This window comes from Nyctibius grandis, chromosome 33 (genome assembly GCF_013368605.1).
Source record: "Nyctibius grandis isolate bNycGra1 chromosome 33, bNycGra1.pri, whole genome shotgun sequence".
NCBI lineage: Eukaryota > Metazoa > Chordata > Aves > Nyctibiiformes > Nyctibiidae > Nyctibius > Nyctibius grandis.
Genome location: NC_090690.1, coordinates 5,433,862 through 5,446,229, shown reverse-complemented (window position 1 = coordinate 5,446,229; position 12,368 = coordinate 5,433,862). Strand labels below are relative to the sequence as shown.

At 48.5% G+C, this 12,368-nt stretch overlaps 1 protein-coding gene across 1 annotated transcript; it reads left to right on the top strand.

The window, feature by feature from the left end:
• Window positions 1-5,847: 5,847 nt before the first annotated feature.
• Window positions 5,848-9,402, top strand: LOC137675347 (solute carrier family 2, facilitated glucose transporter member 3). Its single transcript, XM_068421386.1, has 7 exons — window positions 5,848-6,078; window positions 6,255-6,417; window positions 7,074-7,261; window positions 7,637-7,741; window positions 8,180-8,281; window positions 8,547-8,750; window positions 9,271-9,402. Exons 1-7 carry the CDS (start codon window positions 5,848-5,850, stop codon window positions 9,400-9,402), a joined length of 1,125 nt encoding a protein of 374 aa, XP_068277487.1.
• The last annotated feature ends 2,966 nt before the right edge of the window (window positions 9,403-12,368 follow it).

The following is a 12,368-nucleotide window of genomic DNA, read 5'->3' as shown; positions in this document are numbered from 1 at the left end:
TGGAAGAGTTTGGCGATTGCTTGGCCTGAAGGATGGACAGCAGATGAACACGAGGCGCAAGTAGTGCAGTTCAGTTGGAAGGGTGCAAGTTTGGGGCTAAACGCAGCTGCAGAGTCATAGCTCCAGCTTTGCCCCCATAGATTCTAGCTTTGTAAGAAAAAATATATTTTAAAAAACAAAACAAAACAAGCAAAAATTCCCCCCCCCACCCAATTACCCAGAGCTGTGCCTCATCCACAGCTTTGGGAGGCAGAACGCGTGCCCACAGCACACAGCATTTGACTTCAGGCCTCCGCCCGTGCTGCCCGTCCCGCTGCTTTAAGAGCAGATCAGCCGCAGCTTTACGCCACGCAGCTCCCTTCACGCACATCGCCACTATCGTGTCATCAGCTAACATTTGCGTGGCATCAAAAGCGCGGTACACGCTTCCCCTCCGCGCTTGTGATTTTTTCCCTGGTGCTCTCTCCGCAGGCTGGCAGCCGGAGCCGTGGGCTGCCCGCGGGCTGCCCGCCCTGCCGCCCCCGCCCGCCGCGCACCATGGCAGCCCAGCCGCGCAGCACGCACGCTGCCGGAAGGCCGCTGATGTCAGATTTAAGTCAGAAAGCGGTGTGAGCTCAGAGGGCTGCTTCGGGTTTTGGTGTTTGTTTTTTGTTTGTTTTTTTTTTTCTGGTCACTGCGGGATGCCGCGGAGCGCCCCGCCCCCTCCCCTGGTGGAGGCTATAAACGCGCGGCTGTGGCGGGCCGCGGGGTGGGGCGTGTTGGGGGTGGAGCGTGCAGCCGAGTCACCAGCTTGTCCTTGCGGGTTCCGTTAGGCGGGGCAGTTGTTGGCCAGCAGCCGTTGGCGGCCATCAGTTGCTCGCCGTCCTTCGCCGACCACGGATTTAATCATCTTCTTCTTCCTCCGCCGGCAGCAGTGCGGCCGCTACGAGGTGGTTGCCGGCGGGCAGCTGCCGCTCGGGTCCCCTGCGCGCCTCGGCAAAGGGCAGGGGAGGCGGGGGAGGTGGTCGCGACTGGCGGGTGGTCGGGATTAATCGTCGTCTCGTTGTCGGTTGCCGCCGGGTGTCTGTTGGTCGTGGCGAAGGTGGATGCGGTGGTGGTGCCGGCAGGCCGCGGTCCTTCGGCGGGTGGCTCCGGAAGAGCCCCGTCTGCAGGAGGCAGGGGGTGGGGGGAGCTGTTTGGGAGGGGTCGGTGCGGGTTGTAAGATTGATTTGTGTTCGTGTGTGTGGCCTGATGATCCACAGGATGCGCCATCCGTAACGATCAGGTTTATTTTGCTGGCCGGGCAGCACTCGTTTGTCCCAGGATTCGTGATGCTAAAAGGGGGATTACTCTTAAAGGCATTTTTTTTTTTGGTGGTGATGGTATGGCTTATAATAAAAGTAATTTTAAGTTTCAAAAAGCAAGCAAAGCATATCCTCTCCCCCTTTCTCCTTTGGAGAGCAGGCGATAGAGTCTGTCGTTATCGTAGTCCATCTGCAGCTACGAGCGAGGCGTGCGCCACTAGAGTGAGCTAATGACTGCGTGTGTTTGAACGCATCAAGGGGGGAAAGCAGGCGGGCGTGAGGAAAGAGGGAGACAGCACATATCCAGCTGAACCAGGTGCAGGATGCCAGGGGATTACAGTTACACAGGAACGGCAGAATCGGGGAAGCCTGGGGCCGTCACGGCTGTATTGATGGGAGATGCGGGTAGTGTGAGAAGATGAGGCAGAGGAAAGCAGAGCATCTGGTCAAGGTCGCTCAGAGGAGGGCTGAGAGGCCGCTTTAGCTGGGTTCAACAAGTTGTACTGCTCCGAGGTTCTGGTCAGTGAAGGAGAGAGGGGGCTGGTGAGAAGCATCTCCTGGATAATGAAGGCTGTTGAGGCTTGTGGTCAGAGGGAGGGGTGGTGGTTTGAGTTCCTTGACGATGTACAGACCTCAGCCTTGAGCCTTTGGGTAGGGCGGGTGTAGCTGTACTATTTCTGAGCTCCTTGTTTGCGTTTTGGGAAGTGAGGCGCTTCCAGCAGTAACAAATGATCCGTATATTAGATCACAGTCTGGCTCCCTGGAGGGGATTGGTCAGGCGGTGTGATGTCTAGGTCGTATGAGACTGGGTAGGAGATGAACAGCAGGCAACGGCCAGGAGAAGGGAGTATGAAAGAGGGTAGAAGACCTAAATTCCTTATAGCTTTTGTATGTACCATGTAGGTAAGGGGTACCCACAAAGCAGGTACCCTATGGTCACTGCTGTACCCAGAAGAAAAAGGCCAGCTATGACCACTGCAAGCCATGACAAAGCAGAGCCCTGGGGGGAAAGATGCTCTTATGTTGAGTCACTGTTGAAAATGTGGGGAGCTGGGTTTTGTCCTCAGCTTTGCTATACTTGCTGACTAGGTATGACCTGGCCTGAAGTCCTAGAAGTGCTTAGATGTCTTAATGCCCTTTTACAGGCATCCAGCTGCTTTGCAAGAGCTGTGTCCTTGTGGCTCTGTGCCAAACTTGCTTGCAGCAAAAATGAGAGGAGCAGTCACAGAGCAGCAGGGAGAAGGCCTAGACCACCTAGGGTGTGTTCAAGTGTGAACGCTACCTCGGGAATCATCTGCCCCCTGCAAGGAAAGGGCCTTGCTCCCTTTGTCTCCATCGCTAACTTTGGCAGGAAGAGAGCTCAGCCTGAGACGTTTACGTGATGTAGGTGGGGGAAACCATGCCTGAGAGTAATTTCCCCAGTTTCTGTTTACAGGGGCCTAACTGGTAGCTGTGTGAGTGTTGTGCAGGCCAGAAGCGCCTACATGCTTGGCTTGAAAGATTGGTAAAAGTGGTGTGAGCGCTGGCAGAATGTTATTGACAAAAATTAGGGCAGCCTTGGGAGCCCTTGCTCCTGGAGCTGAGCCGGAAAGTGAGAGACTGGAAGAGCTGTGACAGTAGGCCCCACTTTTCTCTCCTCTGCCAGCCTTAGGACAATAATTGGAAGGCCTGTGAAAAGGGACTGTTAATATTTTTGGAAAAGCTTCCAATCCCTCCTGAGACAGAAACATGGTATTTCCAAATTGTGCCAACTCAAGCACTGGCCATCTAAGTGCCAACTCCTCAGTCACCTGCTCCCCCACGCCTCCTTAACACAGAGCTGGCTTAAATGCCACAAGCTTTTAAAAATGTAGAAAATGTCAGATGCTTTTCACTGACACTTAAATTTCTCAGTCTGTGGGACATCTGAGGTTGGACCTTCAAGCTTCCTCTATGGCTCTGAGGGCTCAGCAGTTTTTTATTTGAATTTAATAAATAGAGATTTACACACTCAAATTCCAGGGGCCGTGCTTCATTTAAAATACAAAGTATTGCCACAGCGTCAAGAAAAATAAAGGGGAAGGTTGGCAGCACTGCCACCGCCTCTGTGAGGCAGGCTGCTGTGCCAGGTGCCCTGGGGCAGGGTTGGGAAGCTCTAGCCTGGGAAAAGCAGGCCTGTTGCTGAAGACTGCATGTTTTAACTGTCAGGAGTGACTGCCAGTGTAGCTCATGGGCAGATCTGAGTTTCAGTTTATGGGAACTTGTCAGTTGGCATGGGGAAGAGTTAGACCCTTGTTTCATGACGTGCCAGAGATCAGCAAAAGCTTTTCTGTAAAGCAGATCAACCCAAAATAACGGCCACTAATGCAGCCAGTGTATTCATTAGTAATGAGTTGAGAATAGTTGATGAAGGTCAGGAGATAATAAAGGTTCTGACAGGCCTTCCTACTTCTATTCACAGAACTTTTTCCTGCTGTACAGTTGCATCTCCCTTTACAGGGTCTCTGTTACTGGTACCCACCCTTGCTGGATAAAAGCCCATTCCCTAGGCCCTTGGCACACTTGTACATGGCACCTATGAGCTGCAGCTGCTGTTCATGTTGAAGAGAAACTCTAGTTGTGTAGAAAGCATGAATAACCAAATTAACTAAATGTTTTCTCTCTCTTTCTACAGAAGATCACAGCACCCCTTATCTATGCGGTTTCCATTGCTGCCATTGGATCTCTCCAGTTTGGGTACAACACTGGTGTCATCAATGCTCCCGAGAAGGTGAAATGAAAGAATGAGTTGGGGAGATGGTGTGAGTGAGGGGCTGACAAGAAAACAAAGGTGTAGAAAGGAGAGGAGCTGTCTCTGAAGCAGCTAATTCTGGTTTAGGAAGTCAAGAAGACATTCAAAACCTCCTCTCAACTACAACAATGGACAGGAAGGGCAAAGTTTTGGGGAGGAGAGAGAGCAAGCAGAGAGGTTAATTCTCTTAATTAGGAGTGCAGAGGAGAGGTCCATCTGCCATTTCCTGGTAGATCTATATTTGATGCGTGGAGGAATGTGAGCCACTTCAGTTTTGAGTCAGAATAAACCAGCCATGGCAGAAGGAATGTAGAGAGCAGTGTGCAGAAAAAGAGTTGAGGGTTGGTAGGGATTACAGTTGCTCTAGTTAGTTTATCTCAGGGAACATCTCAGGCTTCTTTCTTTATTTGTTTATTCATTCCTTGTGTTAGATGTAGATTCAGTGATTGTAAAAGGGTTGTGACTGGGACACTCTGACCAAATCATCTCATGACTGCAGCCTAAGAAAGAAGAGATGAAGAAAACGAGAAATGTGGTTTTCTTGTAACTATAAGATAGTTCCTCTCGAGAACTGAGTCACCAATACCACATCCACCCTGTCTCCGGGAATAGATGTCACATCACACGTTTGGGGGGGGTGGGCGGTCCTCCCTAGCTAATGTCCTGCTGCCATCTGCTGGGGGCAGATGCTCTGGGGCCATGTTCCCCTCAGCCCTTGCAGAATTTCCCTCATTATCAAAGGGGTTGCCTCAGAAAGCACAACCCTGTCACATCCCCATGGGACCACAAAGGACTATTGTACCTAATGCTGCAGTCTTTCATGCTTAGCTCAGTGAAACTTTGTGTCTCTTAAACTGTTTCCATCCCAGAAAGCCTGTTCCTGCTGCCAGAGTTCTGGTATTGCCAGAAATGTTCCCTTCCATTCTCTGGTCACATTTTCTTGCTCCCTCTCACTCCCAACTGTCTCTCACACCCCCTCAAGCACCACCAGTGACTCACATCATCCAGAAACATTCAGAAGATAAGCCTGTTTTCCTTAATCACCACTGGCCCACCCCCACCACGTTCAGTGAAGCAACCTCTTCGTCACCATACTGCTACCCATCTCTGAACTTCTCAGAGTTCCTCTTTCTGCACCCTGATCTTCCTCTTGTATGACTTATTGCTGCCTACTGAATTTTTAGGATCTATTATTGCTTCTTGCCTCCATGAAAACAGAAGAAAGACCTCAGAAGTAATCTCCCCTCTCCCAGTGCAAAGTGCCTCCCACTGGATTGTAACTCTATCCCCACCTGGTTTCTCTTGCAGATCATCCGGAGATTCTTCAACAGAACCTTGTCAGAACGGAGCGGGGATGTTGTCTCCCCAGAGCTCCTCACTTCTCTGTGGTCCCTTTCTGTGGCTATCTTCTCAGTAGGAGGTATGATTGGCTCCTTCTCAGTTAGTCTATTTGTCAACAGATTTGGCAGGTAAGTTGGGAAGCCAGATATGAGCCATTAGGGAATTCTTCCCTCCTACAATGCAGTGTTGGGAGGGAGAGGGCAGAGGTGAGAGGAAGGGAGGAGGAGGAGGAGGTGGGAGGTGGCAGAGGCTGGGGAGGAAGGAAGCAAGAATGTGTGGGCTGCAAAAAGAAAGAGTTGCAGGCCAAGGCAGGAGCTGAATGGGAATTACTCTGTTCTCCTCCCACCTCTGAGATGGGGTCATGCGTAGATTTACCCCTCTCCCAGTGATTTTCCCACTGTACTGCCAGTTTAAGCTCAGTCTTGACATCTTTACCCTGGCAGGAGGAACTCCATGCTGCTGGTGAACATCTTGGCCTTTGCTGGTGGCACTCTCATGGCCTTCTCTAAGACGGCAAAGGCAGTGGAGATACTGATTATCGGCCGCTTTGTTATTGGTCTCTTCTGTGGTCTCTGCACTGGCTTTGTGCCCATGTACATCAGTGAGGTCTCGCCCACCAGCCTCCGTGGAGCCTTTGGCACCCTCAGCCAGCTGGGCATTGTTGTGGGCATCCTGGTGGCCCAGGTAGGCTTGACACAACCTGATCCTTCCCTCAGGGGAAACGGGGGCTGGGGGAGGGTGAGGTGGGCTGCACTCACCATCAGGTGCAGTATGTTGTCCTGTCATATTCACTGGCATGGGAGTGAGGAATCAGATCAGAGTATTTAAATCACTTTATTTCTCTCCAATTCTTGGTGTAGATCTTTGGCCTGGAGGGAATCATGGGGACTGAGACACTTTGGCCTCTGCTTTTGGGGTTCACGGTCCTCCCAGCAATCCTGCAGTGCGTGGCTCTTCTTTTCTGCCCTGAGAGCCCCCGTTTCTTATTGATCAACAAGATGGAGGAAGAGAAAGCGCAAGCAGGTAAGAGCTCATCTCTGAAGGGGCAGAGCTGTATTCTGCCTCCCAGCCTGCACTGAACTTGAGTGGGAGGCCAGGACTGACTCTGGAGCCTGTGATGGAACAGGGTGTGACTCCCGGAGGGCACCAGGCCTGCCCTCCCATCCTTTAGGTTGCACCAGTGCCAGGAAGTGTGAGAAACGTGGCAGCCCAACAGAGACTCCAGGTGGGATTAAGATGTGAGGAGTGGCACCTGGCCTGATGGGATGTAGCAGGGCCAGCTGCTGCAGCTCTGTTAGCTCCTCCTGAAAGGCAGGAAATAGGCTGACACTTAACAAGGACCTTGGAGGGTATTTCCCTCTCCTACTGCAGAGGGCTGAAGTCAGCTCTGGCAAGCATGTGAACAGAACGAAGGGATCAAACGTAAGTTTGGAGATCAAGCAACATGAGCAGGACTGGGTCCTGGTTTCCATGCTGATCACAGTGCCCTGACCTCTGGGTTGAAAAGATGAGCAAGGCTGCATGCAGAGGCTCAGTCTTTCCCACGCAGCAGGCCCAAACACTGACTGGCAGGTGGTCCAGTCTTCCCAGTGTGCCCTCCCTGAAATAGCAGGGCAGAGTGGGGGTACCTGCTGGCTCTGTGTGTATTATACCTGGCATTTTTGGATTCCTCCCTCCAGTTCTCCAGAAGCTCCGTGGTACACAAGATGTGTCTCAGGACATCCTGGAGATGAAAGAAGAGAGTGCTAAAATGTCCCAGGAAAAGAAAGCAACTGTGGCAGAGCTCTTCCGTTCTCCAAACTACCGTCAAGCCATTATCGTTGCCATCATGCTGCAGCTCTCCCAACAGCTCTCAGGCATCAATGCTGTGAGTTATCTTCCTGTCCCATCTTCTGGGCCTACCTTATCTCTGGCTACACTTGCCACTAATGTCGAGAGAACTGTGCTTCCAAAAACCCTTTTTTGTGCCTTGACTGGAAGTCACTGTTTTGCGATAACTCCAGAGATTGCTAAGATGGAAGGTGGAGATCATACTGGCTTTCACTTTTCCCATACACACCCTGGCAAGACATTGCAGCCTTGCATCAAGTGAATGAACCTTGACTGGAAGCATGCTGCTTTATACTGCTGAGTGCTTCTTAGAAACTCCCTGTTGGGCCTGCTAGCCATTAGGCAGGGAACAAGATGCATGCTCTCAAACACTGGAATCATGACGGTGTCTAACTTTTGCTTCTCTTCCCAGGTATTCTATTATTCTACCGGGATTTTTGAAAGAGCTGGTATCACACAGCCTGTGTATGTCACCATTGGAGCTGGCGTGGTAAACACAGTCTTCACTGTTGTGTCGGTAAGTGGAACAGGACCTTATGGTAAGAGGGACCTTGTCTGCCTGGGTTTTTTTGGGAGATGTGACTGAAGACAAGTAGCCAGGCTGTAGCAAAGCATCGGCCTAGGCAATGGCCTACAAGAACAAAGAAAAGAGTGCATTAAAAGCATTGTGGGAGAGGAGGCGAGGAGAAAGAGGTATTGTTAACCTTTTAGAAGAAAGGGAGGGTGAAAAGGAGTGCATGGGGGAAAAGAATGATGAGAGAAGGCAGGAGCAAGAACCAGAGAGGAAAAACTTGTGCCAGATGGAGCAGCCTAGTGACCTGCATTGAGATCACGACTGGCGCTGAGGGCTACAGGCAGATAAAAGAAAGAGGTGCAGAGCACACTGAGGAAGGGAGCCTCTTCTGCTCTTACTGCCAAAGTCATGGATTTTTTTCTCCTTCTGCCATGTTTCCAGCTGTTCCTGGTGGAGCGTGCAGGGCGCAGGACCCTTCATTTGGTTGGTTTGGGTGGCATGGCTGTGTGTGCTGTTCTTATGACTGTTGCTTTAGCTCTGAAGGTGAGTAATTAGTGTGCTGGTCCAGGCTGACCCCATCAGGGAACCTAGAAGACTATACATCTGCCTTGCCCTGCAATTCTGTCCTCTAGGCAGGTACAGCTGGGGCTAGAGCTGAGTGTGTGGTGGAGAGCACAACTTCCTAACTGTGGAAACTGTGCCACAGTGTTCACAGTGCATCTGAGAAAGTTGTGACTCTGGAGATGACATTGTGCTGAGCCATATTTGCCTCTCAAATTGCAGCTGATCATGTTTTGTTCCCTTGAAGGACGTTGTGGAGTGGATCAGATACATCAGCATTGTTGCCACTTTTGGCTTTGTGGCTCTTTTTGAGATTGGCCCTGGCCCTATCCCCTGGTTCATCGTGGCAGAACTCTTCAGCCAGGGCCCACGGCCTGCAGCCATGGCAGTGGCTGGTTGTTCCAACTGGACCTCTGATTTTCTGGTGGGAATGCTCTTCCCCTATGCAGAGGTAAAGACCCAGTTTGCAAAGCATTGTGAGAGTGCTGCAGCATTGGAATAGGTGTCCAGAGAGTGGTTGTAGAATCTCCATCCTTGGAGACTTTAAAGCTTGACTGTATGACCCTTGACAACCTGATATCTCCTCGAATTTGAGCAGAGGGCTGGTCAGTCTTCCCAGAGGACCCTGATTCTGTATTCTGATTGTTACTGAAGGTCGAGTTGTGGCTCACCTTGTATTCTGCTATCTTAACTGCTTGTAGCTTACAAATAGTTGGAAGAGACATCTTAATTAGCACACCAAGGCTCTCCCTTTAAAAGCCACAATTTTAGTCACCCCCAGGAACATTAAAGCATTTCAGAAGCCCACAGGAACCTGATTTCATTTTAAAAAAGTGCTGTGTTGAGAAAAAGTCAGTAAGGGCATTGTTGGAGAAAGGTGTTAGAATTTTGACCTGTCAACAGCAAATGACCTTGCATTTAGGTTTATGACCTTTTCAAATTAAAATCTCCTGCTTTTGTCCTCCCTGCAGAAAGTATGTGGTTCCTATGTCTTCCTCATCTTCCTTGTTTTCCTGGTCATCTTCTTTGTCTTCACATTCTTCAAACTGCCGGAGACCAAGGGCAGGACTTTTGAAGACATCTCCAGGGGCTTTGAAGGGTAAGCAGAAGGCAGCCCCACATCACCTGTAGAGAAGAACCCCATGGTGGAGCTGAACAGCATGCAGCCTAACAAAGAAGTTGCCTAAGAGTCATGACATACCCCTTCAACTCCTACGTTATTAAAGAGTCATTAAAGGAATGACCAAAGAAAACCATGAGAACCGGGACATTTTTTACCCCCCTCAATTGCTGCTATTTTATTCTTTGCACCCACATACTCCCCCATTCTGCCAGGCTTACCAGCATTAAGCAAATCTGATATGAGTGATCCCATTTTCAAGTACTGGAAGGCACCTGGCACTTGCAAAAATAATCTCAACTTCCCTATCACAAACATCAGAACAGAGTAGACCTTGCAATATTTTTGCTTTTCTCACCTGTAATTGCTATTTGGGGTTAACATACTTATGCACACAGTGACCACTATTTATTTGAATCTAATTACTATTTTTGTAGTGAGTTGAAGTGACCCACTAAACAAGTCCCCGGCCCTTTGAGTCTACTCTGTGCGTGTGTGTGTGTGCAGTGTTACACTGGAATTTAACAAGCCTACCAAAAAGCCATCCGCTTGCTTTTTCCTATCCAGTGTGCACTTTTTTCAGCCTCAGGAAAAAAGGGACCAAGTTACATGCATATTTTTTCCTGCTCTTTTGGTTTTTTTTGTATAGACAGACTGAAAGCGTACTTTTACTTAAGTTTATTTATTTGTATATCACTTTGTAAATATTTATTTTTTAATGGTGTACAAAAATGTACAGATAATGAAATTGACGATGTTTAAGAGAAATAGCTATTCTAACAAAAGATTCTGTACACTTGAGGTGCAATAAGACTGTAAAGGAGAAATGTGGTACTAAACAGGAGGTTGGGCATTTTGGATGGTATGTACAACAGAGCCAGTTATGCACAACACCTTTAAGTTATTTGTGCCCTTTCGAAAGACATTCGAAGAATTGCATACTAGCGAGAAGAGGTATGTTTGCTTGTCCACCAAAATCTCTGTTGTTTGGGATGTTTTGTGAGGCAATTTTAAATATTGTTCCCAAATGTTGATTGGAAAGTGGTACTGCAGCAAATGGCTATTGTTAGTTTATATTTTCAGTCATGGTTAAGTAGTGTGTGGGATGACTGAGGGTGGTGATTGCAAACTGGAAGGTAGCTTTTCCTGCCTTCATTTTATTTTTTTCTGGCTTTTCTACTGTATTCTAGTAGGTCAGAAAGTCTGAAGTTTGCAGATTGTTACTTAAAAGTGTGCAAGGATAAAAATTATTTTCCAAAGCTGTATTTTCTTAGCAATTGTTCTTAAAAATACTGGACAGAGGCATGTAGCGTGACCCTTCCGGACACAGGCATGGTTGGTTATGGCATGTGTAAGTTCGTAAAGGTAGAGGTGCAGGACTAGGGACCAGAGCTTGCTAGCTTAGCAGTGTGAAAGGTCTGTACTGCTCAGTCCACTGGTTCGTTGCAGGCCAAATGTTTTTGCCCCATGTGTCCTCTCTGGAAGATCTGCATGATGTTGTGATGCTCACCAGTGTGCAGCATGCTGTGTAGATGTGTACAGCTCTGTAACACTGCCTCTGTTACAAGGGATAGGGAAGACAGTAATTGTACATCAGTAAGCACTGGTGTCCCCGCTTGTCGTACCGCTAGGCAATCGAGAGTATGTATACACCTGTCCTTGCTGCCCAGCTAGCACAGTTCGGTTCAGGAAGGCAAAAAGTAGCATGGTGTACTTGCAATCAAGGGATGGGAGCTTTGCTTCACTGACTGCAGTGCTCTGTTGAGAGAGACTCCAGGCTCGTGTCTGTCCAGACCTGCACAAACTATCTAGTACAGAGGTAGGTCCAATTTAAACTCCGTCTCTAAGATATTTTGCGTTTTTGGACTTGATCAAACTCAGGTCTACCTGAAAACTCATGCTGGAGTTCATCGCTGGATATCCTAGAAGAGAGGCAGACCCACAGATTCCAAGGTGGGTAAAAAGAAGAAAGGCTCAGAAAGGCAGGAATGACAGCAAAATTGTTGTAGCATGGATAGCCCCAGCTTTCTTGGCAACATACTGCTTCAGAGCAGGTCAGAGAAGTTCCCATGGATGCATACTCTGGGGACTTGTGTCTGTCACTTTCAGTAACCAGAGGGATGACATTTCTACCTTCCCTAATGAGAAACAGTTGCAAAGATCAGTAAAACTTGCTGCTGTGAAATACTTCCTGTGACTTCATTTGAAATACTCCAGCTTTGCACAAGGCAATCCTATTATATCCCATTCTCCCTAGCTTTCTATCAGGCTTCCATGCCAGATATTTATTCTCAGAAGTCATATATAAGACTTCTTTCCCAGTTACATAGATTTTTGTGCCCTTTCTGTGACCCTCTAGGGCTTCCAGACATGGTATTTCTATATGGTCCTCTATATGTTAGAAAATTCCCCCTACAGCTGTGCATAAGAGCATTCCATGCTTTGCATTAGAGATGTGTGTTGGCTTGGACTGAAATGTGTAGGTCTTTCTCACATGGTATCTATTTTATTTTTCTGTGACAGCATTGTGAATATTTTGGATGGGTTTTATATGCTTATTAATGTGGTTGTTTCCTGTTTTTAAAATAAAAACTATAGAACTATCTGGTTTGGATTGCACCTTTACCCTGTAGGTCTTCTGTTTCTTACTCCTTTATCACTCCTGAGACTGCATCCTGGAATGTCCCCGACTTCTGCCCTGCAATCTTTCTGGCTGGACCAGCACCCTGGATTTGCTGGCTTATTCTAGTGGAAATGACCATTTCTCTCGGCCTCCACACGTATCACCTTAATAAATTCCCTTACTAGTATTCCTTAGGAGTTTTTAAACTAAAAAGATGTGCTTCTCTGGCTCTTGTTTGCCCAAATACTTTTGTTTGCTTCCAAATCTTTTCCCAGTGTTTTTCAGTAACAGGAGGGGAGAGGGAAGTGGCTGGAGGTTAGGAATCC